The sequence below is a fragment of the Temnothorax americanus genome, unplaced genomic scaffold (assembly GCF_048541705.1).
Source record: "Temnothorax americanus isolate GAGA-0224 unplaced genomic scaffold, ASM4854170v1 Scaffold38, whole genome shotgun sequence".
NCBI lineage: Eukaryota > Metazoa > Arthropoda > Insecta > Hymenoptera > Formicidae > Temnothorax > Temnothorax americanus.
Genome location: NW_027509526.1, coordinates 1,537,313 through 1,555,800, shown reverse-complemented (window position 1 = coordinate 1,555,800; position 18,488 = coordinate 1,537,313). Strand labels below are relative to the sequence as shown.

At 40.4% G+C, this 18,488-nt stretch overlaps 4 protein-coding genes across 4 annotated transcripts; 1 reads left to right on the top strand and 3 right to left on the bottom strand.

Annotated features, from left to right (window-relative positions):
* The first annotated feature begins 322 nt into the window (after positions 1-322).
* LOC143902082 (uncharacterized) lies at positions 323-3,095 on the top strand. Its single transcript, XM_077414788.1, has 7 exons — positions 323-402; positions 584-690; positions 1,128-1,267; positions 1,335-1,493; positions 1,598-1,687; positions 2,322-2,410; positions 2,559-3,095. The coding sequence occupies exons 2-7, from the start codon at positions 618-620 to the stop codon at positions 2,563-2,565; spliced, it is 558 nt and encodes a 185-aa protein (XP_077270914.1). The 5' UTR covers positions 323-402; positions 584-617; the 3' UTR covers positions 2,566-3,095.
* Positions 3,096-3,213: 118 nt separating this feature from the next.
* Positions 3,214-5,223, bottom strand: LOC143902081 (uncharacterized). The gene is made up of 3 exons (XM_077414787.1): positions 4,840-5,223; positions 4,531-4,768; positions 3,214-4,384 (listed from the first exon to the last, which is right to left on the bottom strand). Exons 1-3 carry the CDS (start codon positions 5,205-5,207, stop codon positions 4,262-4,264), a joined length of 729 nt encoding a protein of 242 aa, XP_077270913.1. The 5' UTR covers positions 5,208-5,223; the 3' UTR covers positions 3,214-4,261.
* Positions 5,224-9,296: 4,073 nt separating this feature from the next.
* Positions 9,297-10,254, bottom strand: LOC143902138 (uncharacterized). Its single transcript, XM_077414839.1, has 3 exons — positions 10,204-10,254; positions 9,586-10,114; positions 9,297-9,498 (listed from the first exon to the last, which is right to left on the bottom strand). Exons 2-3 carry the CDS (start codon positions 9,914-9,916, stop codon positions 9,368-9,370), a joined length of 462 nt encoding a protein of 153 aa, XP_077270965.1. The 5' UTR covers positions 9,917-10,114; positions 10,204-10,254; the 3' UTR covers positions 9,297-9,367.
* A 3,178-nt stretch (positions 10,255-13,432) lies between these two features.
* On the bottom strand, positions 13,433-17,243 carry LOC143902127 (uncharacterized). The gene is made up of 3 exons (XM_077414828.1): positions 16,219-17,243; positions 15,342-16,013; positions 13,433-14,897 (listed from the first exon to the last, which is right to left on the bottom strand). Exons 1-3 carry the CDS (start codon positions 17,241-17,243, stop codon positions 13,433-13,435), a joined length of 3,162 nt encoding a protein of 1,053 aa, XP_077270954.1.
* Positions 17,244-18,488: the final 1,245 nt, after the last annotated feature.

The following is an 18,488-nucleotide window of genomic DNA, read 5'->3' as shown; positions in this document are numbered from 1 at the left end:
TTTAACAACCTGTGATTGGTCGATTATGAGCGTAAATTTATGAAATGATGCATAAGTTGATCGTCGGTTCTAACCTTCTAGCAGTAAAGAAGATCGTGAAAATTGAGAATTTCGTGAAGTTAAAAATGAGTAATCCTAAAAAAAGAGGAACAAATTTTTCAAATAATGAGAAATACTTATTAATTGAATTAGTAACAAAATATAAAGATGTAGTAGAGAATAAAAAGACTGACGCAGTATTCGCCAACGAAAAAATAAAGTGTTGGGATGAGATTTGTAAAAAATTTAATTGCGAATCAAATATATTTCGTGATGCAGTAACATTGAAAAATTGTTGGGAAAATCTAAAAAAGAGAACTCGAAAATACTATGCTGAAAAAAGAAGCAAATTATATAAAACAGGTAAGTTTGTCTATCATAACCTATATCCTTTTGAGAGTCAACCTAATAAATACCATGCTACATACCAGATTAATGTTATAATTTTATAAATTACTATAGAAATTACTATATCAAGAAAAATTTTTTATCTAAAAATCTATATAACAAAATGTAAAATTAGTAATATATGTTTTACTATAAGAGGTGGACCACATGAAAGTCAATATGACCCTGTAATGGAAAAGATTTATATTATAATAAAACCTTCAGTTGATGGTTTGACTAATGAATTTGATAATGATAATATAGGTGAGTTTTAATAAAATTTATAGTAGGAAGTGATTATGTAATAGAGAAAATATTTAAAGTTATTCTATAAGTTCCATAACTATATTCTATAGAAGTTTTATGTAATTAAGTTGTTTATAGGCTGCATTCATCAAATTTTAAAGGGAGTACGTATTGTTAGTAGTGCTTAATGATTATAGCTTATGATTGATGTAAATTTTTAGATCCATAATAAGTACAGAAGAATATTCTAATCACAGATAATATCAATCAAGCTAGGCTTTTGATCTAAGCACTTATTAAATACTACTTTTACTAAACGCAGCTAGTCTCTTAAAAAAAATTATAAAAAAGTTGTTAAAAATACGTCTAATAGAAGTTTTTAATGAAAAATTATTATAATTTATAAATTAACTTTAGAATTGTTTAAACTATTTGTATATTATCTTTTTGTTTAGAGAATAATCAAAATTCATATTGTAAAAATGAATTGAAAGATAATAATGATGACAGTAATACTCAAGGTAATACGACTGTACCGTTAGAAAACTTATTTGAGGAGATACCTTCATCTGATGCAGAAGATTCTGTACTAAAGGTTTATAATTGTAATTTTTCAGTTGAATAATATATTTTATTTTATAATTAAATATTTTTTTAATTAGTATGTATGTACAACCCAAGAGACATCAGAATACACAAAATCATTTCCTGCCTTGGCAAGCATTAAAAAAAGGAAATTAGATGATATGAAAAGAGATATGTCTAATAAAAACATGCCATTTAAACAAAGCGGGCAAAAAATAAACAACATCAATTTACAGGTATGTTAAAAATCATAATATAAGTAATAAAATATATGTTTCTCTTCATATTCTTTTATTTTAATATGTTTTGATGTTACAACATAAATTCTTATTATTTCCAGTTCCGAAATACAAACAATTTTAATAAAAATTGTAATGTATCTGAAGAAAAAAGTGGTCCTTCTAAACCTACTATAAACTCAAGTAAACAGGTAATTTGTGTGTATATTATATAATATTTAAAATATATTATATATATTCTCAAGGTCCCATTTATCTTTGTAATCTACTAATTTGTTTGAAAACTTTAAACATTGTGGTTTTCTATTAGCAGCTTTTATAAAGTACATAATCATGGTACTAACCATATAAAGTATAGTTTGAATTATATGTATATTTAATATTTATTTGTCATTGTGTGTATTTTTTTTAGATCAGGCTTGGGGAACTTTGAGCTCCAGAGCCATGACACTTCTCATCTACAGAGAGTGGGAAAGGAGCTTCTTCACTGCATCTTCATCCAGCATAGAAACCCCTTTCCCTCGTTCTCCGTGAATGGAAAGAGAGAAGTGTCGTGGCTCCAGAGCTCGAAGTTGTCCAGGTCTGTTTTAGATACAACAATAAAAAAGATTGGTTATTTTTTATGAGACATTTTGTATGCATATACATTGTATATATATACAATGGTTTCAATATATTACAAATTATTTATACATTTGGAAATTAAATAATGCAGCATTTACATAATATATAGAGCCATGGGACGGTCTCGCTCCGCACATACTTGACACGAGACACTACCGTGTCTTTTAATACTTATATTTATTATTTATTATTACTTTACAGTTACAAGATATTGCAATTAATTGCGATACATCCTCAGAAGAAAATGAATGTCCTACTGATAAGGATGATTTTGTATTACACAAAGAAAGGTAACATTATATTTATTATTATGTTAGTATATTATATATTTATAATAACTATAATACTTAAAAAAATACTTAAAAAAAATTATATAAATAAAATTATATAAAGTTATATATTTTAATTATTAAAGTTTTATTTTAATTATTATTACAGATTGTAAATACAGGGACAAAGACAAAGGAAAAAAGTGCTGTGAACGTGTTGAGAAAGAAGATGAATAAACCAATTCAAATACGTGGAGAAAATGTACAATTCAATAGCGATTGTGCAAAGACATTTCCTCAAACAAAAAAAAATTACTCTATGTCGGATAAGGTATTAAATTTTGCAACATTAGCAAAATCAAAAATATATGTATATGTGTTAATCACTTGCGTTTATAAAATATTCCGTCTTACGTATACCTTTCAGTCCTAAATACTAATTCTCCGTGTATATGATTTAATATTGTTATTACAGTTTCTTTGTTTAAACGAAATCTCATTTTAAACTCAATGTCATCTAATTCTATGAAATAATTGACTCGTTCTTTAAAAATTCTTGGTCTTCGATATAAAATATTGATTATATCTTCATCATCGGAAGAAGATAAAATATCTGCATAATTGTAATGTGCCATTCCTATTAATAAAAATATTTTTTTGTAACTATGTAAAATGTTTTTATGTGTAAATTTATATATCTTATTTATTCTATTTATATAAATTTATATTTTTTTATATCATAATATTATATATTTGAATATTTAACAAGAAATATAAACAAGTTAACAAAGTAAAATACTGTTACAAGTTAAAATAACATTAATGGTAAAATTATGGTTATTACAACAAATTCTACAATTGGTATAAATTATGGTATTTAGCATAAGTTTCTGAAAATAAAAAGATATATACGATACCGCGTAAAATATTTTACTGTAATATAATTTATTTCGACGTTTATAACCTCTTTGTATGTCTATACACACATTGAATCTCTATATTCCATACTAGTTATATTTTTAAACTTCGTTTATCGTAGCTGAACGGCTAAAATTGAGCGTTCAAAATGAACTCAGTTTATTGCCGTTTAAATTTTGAACTAAACATGGTGGAAATGGAAATATGCGATAAATCAAGATTAAGCAAATGTCACTAGAATTTAAGTTTTGAACCGAGTTGGTGAAAACGGGCATTTAGTGGTAAAAAAAAACATTTTGTGGAGTACATAATATACGAATTATATTACAAATGAAACAAGGTAATATTCAGATATAGTATCATTGATCGTTTTGCCATGCCACTGAGCCTTCATTATTAAAATATTTACAAAATTCATCTCTAATGAGCATAGCATCTTGAGTACTTGTATAATGTATTTGTGCTACATTTGGAGATGTTCCCGAATGCACAACCATTTTCGATAATCATCCTCCACGAACCTTGCATGTGATCACCCTCTGCCGTCTCTCTATCTAGCATATTTGGTAAAATGTAGCTGTTCTCGATGTCACTCTTGCGGAGCTAGTTATGAATGCAGATTGTAGCTTGCACAATCTTCATAGCAGTTTCCACGCTACTAATGATGGGTTTTCGGTAAATTCGCCACTAGCTAGCAAGTATTCCAAAAGAGTTCTCTATCACTCGCCTGGCTCTGCTGAGTCTATAATTATAAATGTGCTGTTCGGCAGACAAGTTATTCTTTCCAGAGAATGGTCGTAGCAAATATGACTTTAGTGGGAAGGCTTCATCCCCGACAATGCAGTAAGGCAAAGACGGTCCTCCTTTATAAAAACTGTCCGATTTTGGGATATTCATTTTCCCTGCATCAAGTTGTTGACCCATTCGGCTTTCACGAAAAATGCCTCCATCACTTCATCTGCCATATGCACCAATATCGACGAACCGGAAAACGTAATTGGCATTACAAATAGCTAATAGCACAATGCTGTGACTGTGTTTGTAGTTATAGAAATTGGAGCCAGCATTGTCCGGACACTGAAATTACACAATGATTATTTCACGTTTTTTACATACTGCAAGAAAATTAGAGTTCGCTCATATTGTTTTTTTCTATTTATTTCCCGATAGTTTTCGATATTTGAATAATGCCTCAAAAGAATCGTTATAAAAGTGTAACTTACTTGAATGGTTACGTGCTTTCCATCGATTGCCCCAATGCAATGCGGAAAGTCCCATATATCTTCAAAATCTTCTGCGATCCTCCGCCAGTCATCTTCGAATAGTCGAGGTGGAAGGACCAAAGGACACAGGTGTTCCCAAATAGTCTTGCACGTTGTAGCAATAATATTGCTTACAGTCGTCAAACCTATCAAATATTGATACATCATTGAAGACATGGAGTCACCAGCTGCCAGAAATCTGAAACATAATAATTGATGTAATGCAACATTCACATTGATATAATTAAAGTAAAAACAAGAGATGTTTACCGTATTGTCAATGTCAATCGTTCTGCTGCACCTATCGGTTCTCGCACGACGTATTGTTTCTCCATATGTGGGCCTACAATGACTAACAACTCTTCCAATTGCGTGGTTGACATTTGAAAATAATTATGGAACGACAGATCTTCCAATTTTAGTGTTGGCAGTAAGGCATGGTAAAAACCATACTCACAGCGTTTTTTTAAAATTGGCGCAACCCAGAAACGCTTCTTTTTGTTAATCCGTTTCTTTTTTCTAGCTAATAACAAAGCTAATGATCCGAGCAGCTTGTCACGTCGGTCTGCTTCTGCATTTTGTTCGTTAATTATATGAATGCACTGCAACCACTCATGAATTTTCATTTTCGCAGACATTATTTACTGATTAAACTGATAACGTGATAACTGACAACTCTAATAACTGCGACTGAGGTACTAAGGAATTGAGGTTATACAGGTTATACCGCGCCTGCCGAGGTATTTCACGCGGCAGACGCTGGCAGACGCGGCAAGCGACATCAGCATCAGAAGCCCCTAGAAGCTAGTTCCTTCTGAACTGCCGCGCTGCCGCGCGCGGCATTTGCCGCGTCTATCAGTAGGCACCTTAATACAACACGAGCGTTGAAGACGACATTAGAATTGAAAACGACACTAGCAACGACAAGGGCAATAATATACCATGAATAATTAATACGGTATAAGCGATAAGTATTAAACGGAACTTGAACATGTTCCCGATAAAAGATTCTCGTGGCAGAATGCCCGGTACGTGACTCGAACTGTTTCACTTTTGACCAAATAGTCGAAAATAGCTGGGATCGTCTCTCTGCACGTTCGTGCTTGCGCATCCCCTCCACTCGCCTTCTTGTCACGTGATGCTAGCGTGAGCGGAACTCGGTGCGTCGCGTTCACGGTTTTCTACTCAGGTCTGGAAACTCGCATCATTTGATGGTGGTGGGGGTGTCTCGCTAAACAAAGCCTTTTTCGGTAGTTCGCTCCGTCTCCGCACTAGTCGTGTCGATCGGAGGATCATCTATGCGCATGCGTACTTGTCCGTTGTGACATGGTTTGAATGACAGGTGATATGGTTTAAATTTTCAACTTTTTTTATTGATTGCACAATTTCGACAATTTCCTTTAAGGTACAAATTTCTTTTTGAGTTTTTGATTTTCTTGATACGTAAATTGGCGCATCCTCAACCTTACATAATAACAGAGTGCATAAGAGAGAATCTCCGAGGCATGATCTTTACACGGGAATGTAAAATTATAATTTGAAAGAACCTCCTCGATTGTTAGATCGAAGACTTCGGACGATTAGGCATGCTTCGCGAAACACTCTTCGACGTAACGAATCAAATTAAAAAATTTGAGGTTTGAGTGAATTAATCCTCCTCGAGATCGCAGGTCTACCAGCATTGACTTAGGTATGGGATTTTTATCGGGCTTAAGGATAGCCTCGGAGCAAATAGGACAGGACTTAAATCGACGAAAGACTTGCTTGCACAGATATCCTGAAATATCCCATCAAATAATATATTAAAAGAGTATTTCAGCGAGAACAACATATAGCGTTTACAAAACATTACATCAGTATAATTGTTTTGCAAATGCTTGAAATCATTTTCGCTGAGAATTGAGAGAACCGTTTTGAAAAGTGTCCCATCGGAATATAAATGTTGAAGCCTGCATTAAAGAGATTAATAAGCGATAGCAAAGATTTAAGCAATTGATATTAAACTGCATACTAAAAGATGTTAGTCGAAGCGATGAAGCGTAATTATACCTTATGTCACCCACTAATATAAAGAGATTAATAAGCGATAGCAAAGATTTAAGCAATTGATATTAAACTGCATACTAAAAGATGTTAGTCGAAGCGATGAAGCGTAATTATACCTTGTCACCCACTAATATTGCTTGCCCATGATGTTTTTGAGATAACGTTTTGGAAATATAATAGAAAATAGAAACCTGTGACGTAATATATGATGCAGTCAAGTGCAGGGGAAAGGGAATAATCATGATCGCGTTGAATAATATCATCCGCTTCCCAGTCTTCGTTGCGAATAATCTCATCTAACTTCTCTTTTAGACGCTGCCGACGCTCGACGAGACTCGAAGACTTACTGCCATAAATATCCTTCAGCTCGCTCAGAGAAACCAAGACTTTCGGCGAGGTCAGATCGTTGTGTGTACAATTGCCTGCTTTCGGCGGTTTGATGACACAATATACTGACAGTATTTTGTACAACTGGAGAAACGTTGAACAATCTGGATGTTCGTTACTTCCGGCAGCCTGACGTACCGTTCCAAAAAATTTCTAACAAAAGAATATCCGAATTTCAAATAGACAACATTCTGCCGTTACACACAGATTCAAATAATCGTTTTCCGCGAAGCTACCTCGAGATTGTCTTGATTTACTTTGCCAGTGAGTAAATATTTAAAGCCGCAATTATCGATTAAGTAACGGCAAAGATCCATCGTTGATTGTAAAGACAGTTGCAGTCTTTGAGCTGTTCCAGGAGTTAAAAATTTGTCAGCCGAGATTTCACCCTTTCGCACGGCTCGCTCCCAATCGTTCAATAAATCCAATGACGAATTTAAAACCTAGAAATGACACAGTATGTTGTTCATCATCAGATATACCAATTAATAAACAAGATAGCTGCTATTAAAAAGTAGAATAACATATAAGTACTGAATTCAGTTATAAACCTTGAAGTCATCGTTGTCCGGGACGAGACCTTGATTAGGAATCTTTCGATTGAGAGCGTCGAACATGTCGTTTATCTTTTTACAGAACTTAGCCGTTTCTTCATAGCCTCGGAGTACCTCAGGGTAATAGCTCGAGTAAAATTGCAAGCCATTAGCCACGGAATTGCTGAAAATCTGTTCAACATCATTAGATTTGACGCGGATTTTATAATTTGGCCGAAACTTCGTTTTAGCATGCAACTGAACAAATCGCTTTACTCATACTTGTGTGGCAAGGCGGACTTGCATCTTCGCTGTGTTATCGAGTTGTATATGTCGCATTGAGAGTTTGGGACAGGCTCGAGCATGCCCTAACTGCTGGCTGTCCAAGTTAAACAACTCCACGAAGTACTTCCAGGCAATATAATTACTTTCGCCACTCAACTGTAATAAATGTATGAAAGTATTCATTAGGACCAAGATTCAAAATGAAAAGTAAAAAAACTGTATCGCAATGATTTGTTATTGTGATACCAACCTTCAAACGGCCTTTCCTGTACAGTCGATTCCGAATACACTTAATTACGTGTGGTACATCCGAAAACACAAAAACTCGTCGATCGTCGTCGTTTGGATGAGTGAACCACGTTTTCGTGTAATCCAACGTACTTTGAACACCCAGTAGCGACTGCATTCTTTTATTAGTCGAGGCCCCATCCGAAATAATGCCATGAATTTTGGCTCCGCAATTTTCTATATACGTTATCGCTTTGATCACGATTTTCGCAAGCTCCTCACCGTTCACTGAGTTTTTCGCGGCAAACACGGTAATTGGTTGGGAATAATTATCAGCTAACGGTTGGAACATGATTGTTAAACCGTGATTCGCCTGTTCGTTGATATCTTGCAATTTTGATCTGTTATCTCCGAAATCGGTGAGACCCGAGTAAGTAAGATCTTTTGAGCAAACCGTTATCGATTTACGAAGATTTATTTCATCGAGGGCCAACACGCCGTGGCGTTGCATTGGATTTTTGGCTGAGAGATGCTTACTAATCAACTTTGCGAAATTTGCGTCGAAACCGCATTTTGTATCGATGATCGAGTAGTATTTTCGAATGGTTCGTGTGCATGGCAGAGGAATAATATCGTTGTTCCGTAAAAACTGATAATACGACGGTGAGCGGATATTCATTAGCATGCATTGCATAAGCCAATCTTCGGAGTATCGTCGACCTGTTTTTGTCGTTTTGGCGGCAACAAAAATTTCTTTAATCGCGATTCTTTGTTTATCTGGAATATTAAACTTTAAGCACTTTTCTTCGATTGATTCCATTTTCAGAGCTGCAACTTCTACTTGCGCTTCGTTCAACGCATTCGTTAATACTTTCATTCGCAACTTTGCGCGGTTGTTCAAACGTTTTTGTGTCTGCAGCTTCTTCTTTAATACTTTCAATTTAATTCGATCATCAACGACTCGTGAAATACGTTTGGACTTTACGTTTTTTGAGGCTCGATGTTCCCGCTGCCATACAAGGCTTTTAAATCTCTTGCAGCTATCACATTTGTTTCTTTTTACTATTAGGCTGCAGTCGTTGTGATGTCACGAATGAGTATAATCTGTAAATGCTTCTGCGGTTTTTACGAACGTAGTATTTACAGATCCGAGGCCAGTGCATACGCGCATTCTTCAAATTTGGCTAGAATGGTTGGTAGCTCAGATACGTCGTTCAAGATGTTCGGTAACGGTGCTTCGTTAGCCTGTACTTTTTTCCCGTGAACGTAATACTGCATGCAACCGCTCCAATCCGCGATGACAATATACTTTTTAACTGCTAAGTTTTTTTATCGTTTTCCATCAACGTCTTTATTTGACAGAGTATAATTTCTATTCTGAGCTTCACAGGTGCTTGACTAATGCTCCATGTTGGCGGCAAAGTAATTACGTCTTTTTCATCGCTGATATCTGTATACAATAAGACTTCGTAAAAATAGAATACATTGAAAAATATTGAAAAACGGACGAATAACAACTTTTTAAAATAACACTCACTGGAAACAGTCAAAACTCGTAGTTTACGGTCAGTTGATGCCGGCGACGACTTCTTGACATTGGAGAGCGTTGATTTCTTTGTTTGTACCTTCGTACCTTCGATGTTTGAAGCAAGATCATGCTCCATTTCAGAGTCCTTGCTTGTTCCATCCATCACAAATGCTCTTGGCATTGGTACGCATGGCTGTTGCAATTCTATTGTTGCGTCGAGGATCATCTCACTAGCTTTGACATCTTGTGTACTTGAAGCTTGTTGCGATGGGTCATGCGCTATCATCTCGCAACTAGTAATTGCAACTTCCTGTTCCTGCTGTGATAAATCCAGGTCCATCGACGCCTCATTTTCTGTTTTATTTTGCTGAAGAGTCGACTTGTCAAATTCACCTACAATAATAATTGGAGCATTAATTCAAGCGGAAACTTGAGATTTATATATTATTTAGATGAAATCGGTGAATAAAAAAATACCTTCCATGAGGAATATTGTCGGAACTGCATCGGAAGTTAAGTGAGGTTTTTGATATGCAATCTGCATCAGAACACGTATGCAATTAGTATTCGCAAATGCCGACTGCTCATCAGCTCCGAAAATACAGAATATGTTAGAATTTTATTTACATCAGCGAGGAGCTGGCCATTTGCATCGCGTCTCACGTACTTTCTTACAATAGTAGTTAAACTAGGCGGGTTCCAATCCGGGAGCTCCGAGGGGGGGGAGGGAGGGGGGGTATCGGATTACGCGGGGGGTGAGGGGGTGAGAGAGGGGGGGTATCGGGATTCCCCGGGGGGGTGAGGGGGAGGGGGGTATCGGGTTACACAGGGGTATAAAGTTACATGGTGATAACGCGGGGGTGAGGGGTAGGGGGAGGGGGCGGGGTATCGGGTTACACAAGGATATCGGATTTCGCGGGGTGAGGGGTGGGGGGAGGGGCGTGGTATCGGGTTACACAAGGATTTCGGGTTACACAAAAATATCGGATTTTTCGCGGGTGGGAGGAAGGGGGGGTTGACCTTGACATACCACCGGGATGACTCACCGGGATGAGTCACCGGGATGAGTCACCGGGATGACTCACCCGCGCCGCTGGTCCGCGCCGCCGGTTCGCGCCGCTGGTCCGCGCGAGGGGGAGGGGGTCCGCGTTCGCGTTCGCTGTCGCGCCGCGGGTCCGCGTGGAGGTTCGCGGGGGTCCGCGGGGGCCGCGTGGAGGTCCGCGGTTGCGCCGCGGGGTCCGTCGGGTCGCGGGGGGGCCTCGTTCGCAACGACGCCGCTAGGCGGAGTACAATGGGTAAAACTAACTCGATAGCGCACTGCGTAGGAGCGTGTATTTTTGTCGATGACGCATCAAACCTGTCGGGACACGTTCGTCGTAAACAACATTTTTCTAGGAAAAAAGGGGGTGTTATCTCGTAGACTAAACAATTTCGCGCTATTTTTTTACGACGCAGTACGTAAAAAACAAAAGAAGAAATGACGTCATCGGGACGATGATGGACCCGATAACGCATCGAACTTGTCGGGACACGTTCGTCGTAAACAACATTTTTCTAGGAAAAGAGGGTGTTATCGCGTAGACTAAACAATTTCGCGCTATTTTTTTACGACGCAGTACGTAAAAGGCAAAGGAAGAAATGATCTTTCAAGATTCAATTGGAGCGAGAGAGAGGGCAAAGGGTATATAACGAGGGATGAAGCGCGTCGAGCCGCATTAGTATACGATTTGAGAGCGATACATCGGTCAAAGAATATCGAGATTTATTGTGTGGTTAAACACGTTATCACGTACAAGTGCTGTGAAGTGATATAATAAAAGAACTGGTGCGAAAGTGATGAAACATGGATCAATTCGAGCAAACCGAACGCGATCTATTGGAGCTATCCGACCAAGTAGCTACCGTGGGTGAATATTTCACATGGACACTGTAATGCGCGGAATTTGTCGAGCAACTCGAGTCACGCTGTAGTGCCAAACGTCAGCGGCTCTCCGACAATCCAACGATCGGGCAGAGGCAATCGTTGGTTGCCCGAATCGCGCGACTCGAGGGTGTGAAGTCGCGATTGGAAAGACAATTTATCCATAGCGGTGGTAATTATGCGAATGCAGGAACCAGTGGCGACACGCGCGCGGCAGAACTCGTATGGCGAGAAATCGACGCCGGGTTCGAAACGCGAATAATGACCGGTGCGGTAATTAATACAGACCATATAGAACCGCGACAGTTTTTGGAAGACGCCTGCAGCGTAGTGTGCAAGCGAGTACAAGACATTATAAAAACACATAACTGTGTCAAAGTGAACACCGCGTTCAACGGGGAGTTTGTGGCGGGTGATAAACGTGCCAATAAGAGTATATGTACAAATAATATAGAACTCTGTGGTACATCGCACTTGCATGATTGGTACGAGCTGCACGTTATCGATCCCACACTAGCGAAACTCGAGGAGTTCCAGGAACGCGACAGTGGGTGGGCGTTGACTCGAATCCTCAATTTGACGGTGAGCGTCAACAAGTACAATCCTTTGCGCGCGGGGTGTCACTTGAAATTGCCTAGAGACGTTAAAGTAAAGAACGCGGTGATCAATGTGCTGTCTATGGACAATGCGTGTTTTGCATGGTCAGTGGTCGCCGCCTTACATCCAGCCGAAAGACATTCAGAACGGGAATCTTCATACCCACATTTATCAAGGGTACTGGATTTACGAGACATTGAGTTCCCAATGACGTTGAGTCAAATTAAACAGTTCGAACGACTCAACGATATATCCATCAACGTCTATATCATCGAGGGACAGAAGACGTCAAACGTGCTTCCAATACGGCTTACTCGGGCTTACCGACCGCACGAGGCACGAGTGTTAAAAAACATGTTAATCTGCTGTACATGCAGGATCCGCGAGACAACAATGTTGGACATTTCGCGTGGATTAAAAATCTATCCCGTCTCGTGAGCTCACAATTGAGCAAGAAGAAGAACAAAAAATACTTTTGCGATCGGTAAGTACTTATATTTTTTATTAATATATATATCATTTTTATATTTTGTGTATAAAAAAATTTATATTTTATGATTTTTTTTTTGCAGATGCAGTCGACGTTACCCCCGCGATCGCCGAAAGACTTTTGGCTACGGTGTACAGCGCGATAAAGATCGCGGGCCCGGCAAAATTCAAAGTGGGCGACTCGGTACGCGTCAGCAAATACAAGACAATTTTTGAGAAGTGTTACACGCCGAATTGGACCACCGAGGTGTTTAAGATCGTTAAAGTGCAGCGTACCAATCCCGTAACCTATCTACTCGAGGACTATCGTGGAAAATCCGTCTCTGGAGGGTTCTACGAGCACGAGTTGCATCGCGCGACTTATCCAGACGTGTATCTCATGGAGAAAGTACTGCGCAGGAGGGGCGACGAGGTTTACGTTAAATGGCTGGGATTCGATGGATCGCAAAACTCTTGGATACACAAGAACAATGTTATTTAATTCGTGCAAACTGTATTTTATTCTTAATATAAAAAATGATATATGTAAAATGTTTGAAATATGTGTGTGATACATATACAGTATATAATAAAAAATATTAAATACTAAATACATGTGCGCGATATCCTTATTAATATCCTTTTTCTTATATAATACGATATTTACTTGAGGACTATTTCTTACATACATTACATATATACATTATATTACATATATATACATTACGTACATACATTTATATGTACATACATACATACATACATTTTATTACATGTATTGCATACATTACATACATACATGCATACATACATTATATTCCATACATACATACATACATGAATCTTCACTGTTCCTTATTCTGATAACTACTATGATAAAGGTATGCGATAATGTCCCCACGGCAACGTATCGGTCGAATCCGGCACGATATATCGCTTATCGTCGTACGGACTCAGAGCGATTTTCGTCTCGCTAATAGTGTACACTTCATGCATTTTCGATCTTATACACGACTGCGGTCGAGTCATTTCAATCTCATCGTTCAAACACCGCGTGTAGTCGTCGAATGTGATGGTGCGCGCGATGACGTTGCTTTTTACACCTTTTTTACAGTCTTTTTTGCCATCGACTCGCAAGGCGTACATTTTCGCCCTAAGTCCAACGAATTTGGTCATAATGGCCCCGTTGTTTTCGTCCTTCATCAGGCCTGGCACTTTTTTATTGACGAGAGGCATATCATAAGCGTTATCTACCGCATAGTCACTTGTGTCGAAACTGTCGAACCTGACTATATCATGTTTCATGTTCTCGTACGCGTCGTCGCACTTGATATGATAAATCAAACTGTCCGTGTCGGTATACATGATTCTACACGAGTCGCGGTACAAGGGAGACATGTATTCGTGGTGAAATTCGTATAGGCACACCTTCGACAAGTCGAGGATGCACATGCCGACGTAGATCGGTTTGTCGAATTTCACCTCGAGTTTGCGCAGTTCGATGGCTAGCAGATTTTCTGAAAACACGCTACTGCTGTGAAAATTCGGTCGCGCGATCATTGCCTCTGCACCGTATCTACCCTTCCACTTCGTCACTAATTTTACATCGACGTGATTTCGTACATTCTCCATTGTTTTCCCAAAAACAGCGTTATTCATTAATTTATATAACGTTTTTTCGAACTCATTTTTGGCTTGTGTTCTGAATTTTGTATTGAGTTCGATGTAAGAGCGGAGCCACTCAGATTGAGCGAATTGTAATACGCGATGTATTTTAGTGATGCGAAGACCATGGCGCGTGCACTGTTGCAGATTGCGATAATGGATGACATAACGCTTCTTATCGTGCAACGTGGCGAGAAGTTTGTCCTGCCGTTTGCCGGGTGGTTTATCGCGCATCGGACAGAACGGTAGGTCAGCGTGCGCGTCGTGTTTATCCTGCGGATACTCAAGATCGACCTCGAGAATATAGCCCGTAGGCGAATCCAAAGCGATCGCGTTAACGTCGAAATTTGACGCGTCTTCGACCCATCGAAACTCCGCGTAGGGCAGTGGCTTACACATCGCCCAGCCGTATAAGTTGTTGACATCGAAGTACATTAGGTACGATGACGGTTTCGATAAATCGTATGACTCCATGTACTTGTTGTTGGCCTTCGCGTATCTGCCGGAACATTGACTCAGGCCGCCGCGTATACCACGTTCGATAAACATGACCATGTCAACGTCGGTCAGTAGTTCAAAATTGATACATGTATGTTTCAACATCGCGTCCCACGTAAAGCCTGGTAAAGTGTAGTAGTATGCGGGATCAAGCCCGTAACTCGCGACGCAGCTGTCGCGGAAATTTTCAAACACGTCGGCCAACAGCAAGACATCGGTTTTCAGGTATAGATCGCTGTATTCGCCCAGAGTTCGAACGGAGAATCGCTGCCATACGTTCGCGGCGTGCGCGTAATCGCTCTCGGATACGGTGTCACCGGTCAAGGAACTGTAAAATGAATCGCGCGGCGGTAAACATGTATCCTCCAGCTTTTCGACGCTGTCCACGTATTCGTATGGAAAGACACCTTTTCGCGTCAATAATTCGAAATCGTCGTCGGATAACGCGGAAAATTTGGAATGTATAATTTTCAATTTATCCTTATCGAGGAAGGATGCCAATTTTGCGAGACTCGCGCTCAGAAATTTGTATGAATCGATAAATCTTAATTTTATATCGCTTCGCAAATCAGATCTTTCCGCGGTGTCTTTCACGTGTTTAGTAAATGAGATGTACTTTTTCTTTGTTATAGGCAGTACATCGATTGAGCCTTCAAACGCGACAGCTATCTCCTTGATAATAAAGTGCGCGTCATAGCCTGACAGATTGTGGAATATTACTGGGATGAAGTGAGAATCCTTATAATTCAGATTGCACGTCGAGTGTGCTGGACCTCTGTAACGCCCGGTCAAGTGGCAATGATCGCGTACACGATTATCATTTGGCGCGAACGGTTTTTCACATATGTGACATTGCGCCGCGCTGTGAAATGTCTCCCACTCGTCTCGCGTTAGGTCTACCATGCATACAATGTCGGACAAGACGTTCTTTACGCGATGCGCCAATCCTTTGAGTTCCTCGACAAACCACGCGACGCAGTCGTTATCGCGACAAAATCGATACGCTGATAATGTTTCATCATACGAGCACTGTACGTAGTATGCTATACTACATACTCGATGATGTTGATAGGCGTATGACGCGTGTTCCGTCTCCGGTTGTGTCTTCTGCAGCACACACTCCAGATCGGCGTACACCACGAAGGGAAGTCGCTCTTTCCTGCTATGGTTCTTGAAGCACAGCCACTTGTTGTCTTCACTCGGTAGTTTGATAGCGCAGTCGTTTATCTTTCGGCAGTCCACAGTGTGAGACTGTAGTTTTTTGCTCGAACTAAAGTAGTGAAGATATCTGCAAAAAAAGAATCATAAAATATAAATTTTTTTATACACAAAATATAAAAATGATATATATATTAATAAAAAATATAAGTACTTACCGATCGCAAAAGTATTTTTTGTTCTTCTTCTTGCTCAATTGTGAGTTCACGAGACGGGATAAATTTTTAATCCACGCGAAATGTCCAACATTGTTGTCTCGCGGATCCTGCATGTACAGCAGATTAACATGTTTTTTAACACTCGTGCGGTCGGTAAGCCGTATTGGAAGCACGTTTGACGTCTTCTGTCCCTCGATGATATAGACGTTGATGGATATATCGTTGAGTCGTTCGAACTGTTTAATTTGACTCAACGTCATTGGGAACTCAATGTCTCGTAAATCCAGTACCCTTGAATAATGTGGGTATGAAGATTCCCGTTCTGAATGTCTTTCGGCTGGATGTAAGGCGGCGACCAGTGACCATGCAAAACACGCATTGTCCATAGACAGCACATTGATTACCGCGTTCTTTACTTTAATGTCTTTAGGCAATTCCAAGTGACACCCCGCGCGCAAAGGATTGTACTTGTTGACGCTCACCGTCAAATTGAGGATTCGAGTCAACGCCCACCCACTTTCGCGTTCCTGGAACTCCTCGAGTTTCGCTAGTGTGGGCTCGATAACGTGCAGCTCGTACCAATCATGCAAGTGCGATGTACCACAGAGTTCTATATTATTTGTAGATATACTCTTATTGGCACGTTTATCACCCGCCACAAACTCCCCGTTGAACGCGGTGTTCACTTTGACACAGTTATGTGTTTTTATAATGTCTCGTACTCGCTTGCACACTACGCTGCAGGCGTCTTCCAAAAACTGTCGCGGTTCTATATGGTCTGTATAATTTACCGCACCGGTCATTATTCGCGTTTCGAACCCGGCGTCGATTTCTCGCCATACGAGTTCTGCCGCACGCGTGTCGCCACTGGTTCCTGCATTCGCATAATTACCACCGCTATGGATAAATTGTCTTTCCAATCGCGACTTCACACCCTCGAGTCGCGCGATTTGGGCAACCAACGATTGCCTCTGCCCGATCGTTGGATTGTCGGAGAGCCGCTGACGTTTGGCACTACAGCGTGTCTCGAGCTGCTCGACGAATTCCGCGCATTGCAGTGTCCATGTGAAATATTCACCCACGGTAGCTACTTGGTCGGATAGCTCCAATAGATCGCGTTCGGTTTGCTCGAATTGATCCATGTTTCATTACTTTCGCACCAGTTCTTTTATTATATCACTTCACAGCACTTGTACGTGATAACGTGTTTAACCACACAATAAATCTCGATACTCTTTGACCGATGTATCGCTCTCAAATCGTATACTAATGCGGCTCGACGCGCTTCATCCCTCGTTATATACCCTTTGCCCTCTCTCTCGCTCCAATTGAATCTTGAAAGATCATTTCTTCCTTTGTCTTTTACGTACTGCGTCGTAAAAAAATAGCGCGAAATTGTTTAGTCTACGCGATAACACCCCCTTTTCCTAGAAAAATGTTGTTTACGACGAACGTGTCCCGACAAGTTCGATGCGTTATCGGGTCCATCATCGTCCCGATGACGTCATTTCTTCTTTTGTTTTTTTACGTACTGCGTCGTAAAAAAATAGCGCGAAATTGTTTAGTCTACAAGATAACACCCCCTTTTTTCCTAGAAAAATGTTGTTTAAGACGAACGTGTCCCGACAGGTTCGATGCGTCATCGACAAAAATACACGCTCCTACGCAGTGCGCTATCGAGTTAGTCTTACCCATTGTACTCCGCCTAGCGGCGTCGTTGCGAACGAGGCCCCCCCGCGACTTGACGGACCCCGCGGCGCAACCGCGGACCTCCACGCGGCCCCCGCGGACCCCCGCGAACCCCCACGCGGACCCGCGGCGCGACAGCGAACGCGAACGCGGACCCCCTCCCCCCCGCGCGGACCAGCGGCGCGGATCAGCGGCGCGGGTGAGTCATCCCGGTGAGTCATCCCGGTGGTATGTCAAGGTCAACCCCCCCTTCCCCCATCCCGTGAAAAATCCGATATTTTTGGGTAACCCGATATCCTTGTGTAACCCGATACCACGCCCCTCCCCCCTCCCCTCACCCCGCAAAATCCGATATCCTTGTGTAACCCGATACCCCGCCCCTTCCCCCCATCCCTCACCCCCGCGTTATCACCATGTAACCTAATACCCCTGTGTAACCCGATACCCCCCTCCCCCTCACCCCCGGGGAATCCCGATACCCCCCTCCCTCACCCTCTCACCCCCCGCGTAATTCGATACCCCCCCTCCCTCACCCCCCTCGGAGCTCCCGGATTGGAACCCGCCTAGTTTAACTACTTACAATGCAACCGGCATCGAAATGTCTGTCGCACACAAATTGCGTTGCCTTTAATCCCGGGATCGCAGCTCTCCATTTATCGCGCAATATCTCATTCACCGGTACTTTAAAAAGTGAACGC

Bases quoted from the DNA above. Each gene is read 5' to 3' on its own strand.
- LOC143902082 (XM_077414788.1), top strand. From the start codon at position 618: ATGGAAAAGATTTATATTATAATAAAACCTTCAGTTGATGGTTTGACT. The intron at 691-1,127 runs GTGAGTTTTAAT...CTTTTTGTTTAG, and splicing joins ATTTGATAATGATAATATAG to AGAATAATCAAAATTCATAT. The intron at 1,268-1,334 runs GTTTATAATTGT...TTTTTTAATTAG, and splicing joins CAGAAGATTCTGTACTAAAG to TATGTATGTACAACCCAAGA.
- LOC143902081 (XM_077414787.1), bottom strand. From the start codon at position 5,207: ATGTCTGCGAAAATGAAAATTCATGAGTGGTTGCAGTGCATTCATATA. The intron at 4,769-4,839 runs GTAAACATCTCT...ATTATGTTTCAG, and splicing joins CGATTGACATTGACAATACG to ATTTCTGGCAGCTGGTGACT. The intron at 4,385-4,530 runs GTAAGTTACACT...GTGTAATTTCAG, and splicing joins GAAAGCACGTAACCATTCAA to TGTCCGGACAATGCTGGCTC.
- LOC143902138 (XM_077414839.1), bottom strand. From the start codon at position 9,916: ATGGACCTGGATTTATCACAGCAGGAACAGGAAGTTGCAATTACTAGT. The intron at 9,499-9,585 runs GTGAGTGTTATT...TATTGTATACAG, and splicing joins ACGAGTTTTGACTGTTTCCA to ATATCAGCGATGAAAAAGAC.
- LOC143902127 (XM_077414828.1), bottom strand. From the start codon at position 17,243: ATGGATCAATTCGAGCAAACCGAACGCGATCTATTGGAGCTATCCGAC. The intron at 16,014-16,218 runs GTACATGCAGGA...CTTTTTTTGCAG, and splicing joins AAAAAACATGTTAATCTGCT to ATATCTTCACTACTTTAGTT. The intron at 14,898-15,341 runs GTACATCTCATT...TTTCCGCGACAG, and splicing joins CTGCCTATAACAAAGAAAAA to CTGCGTCGCGAGTTACGGGC.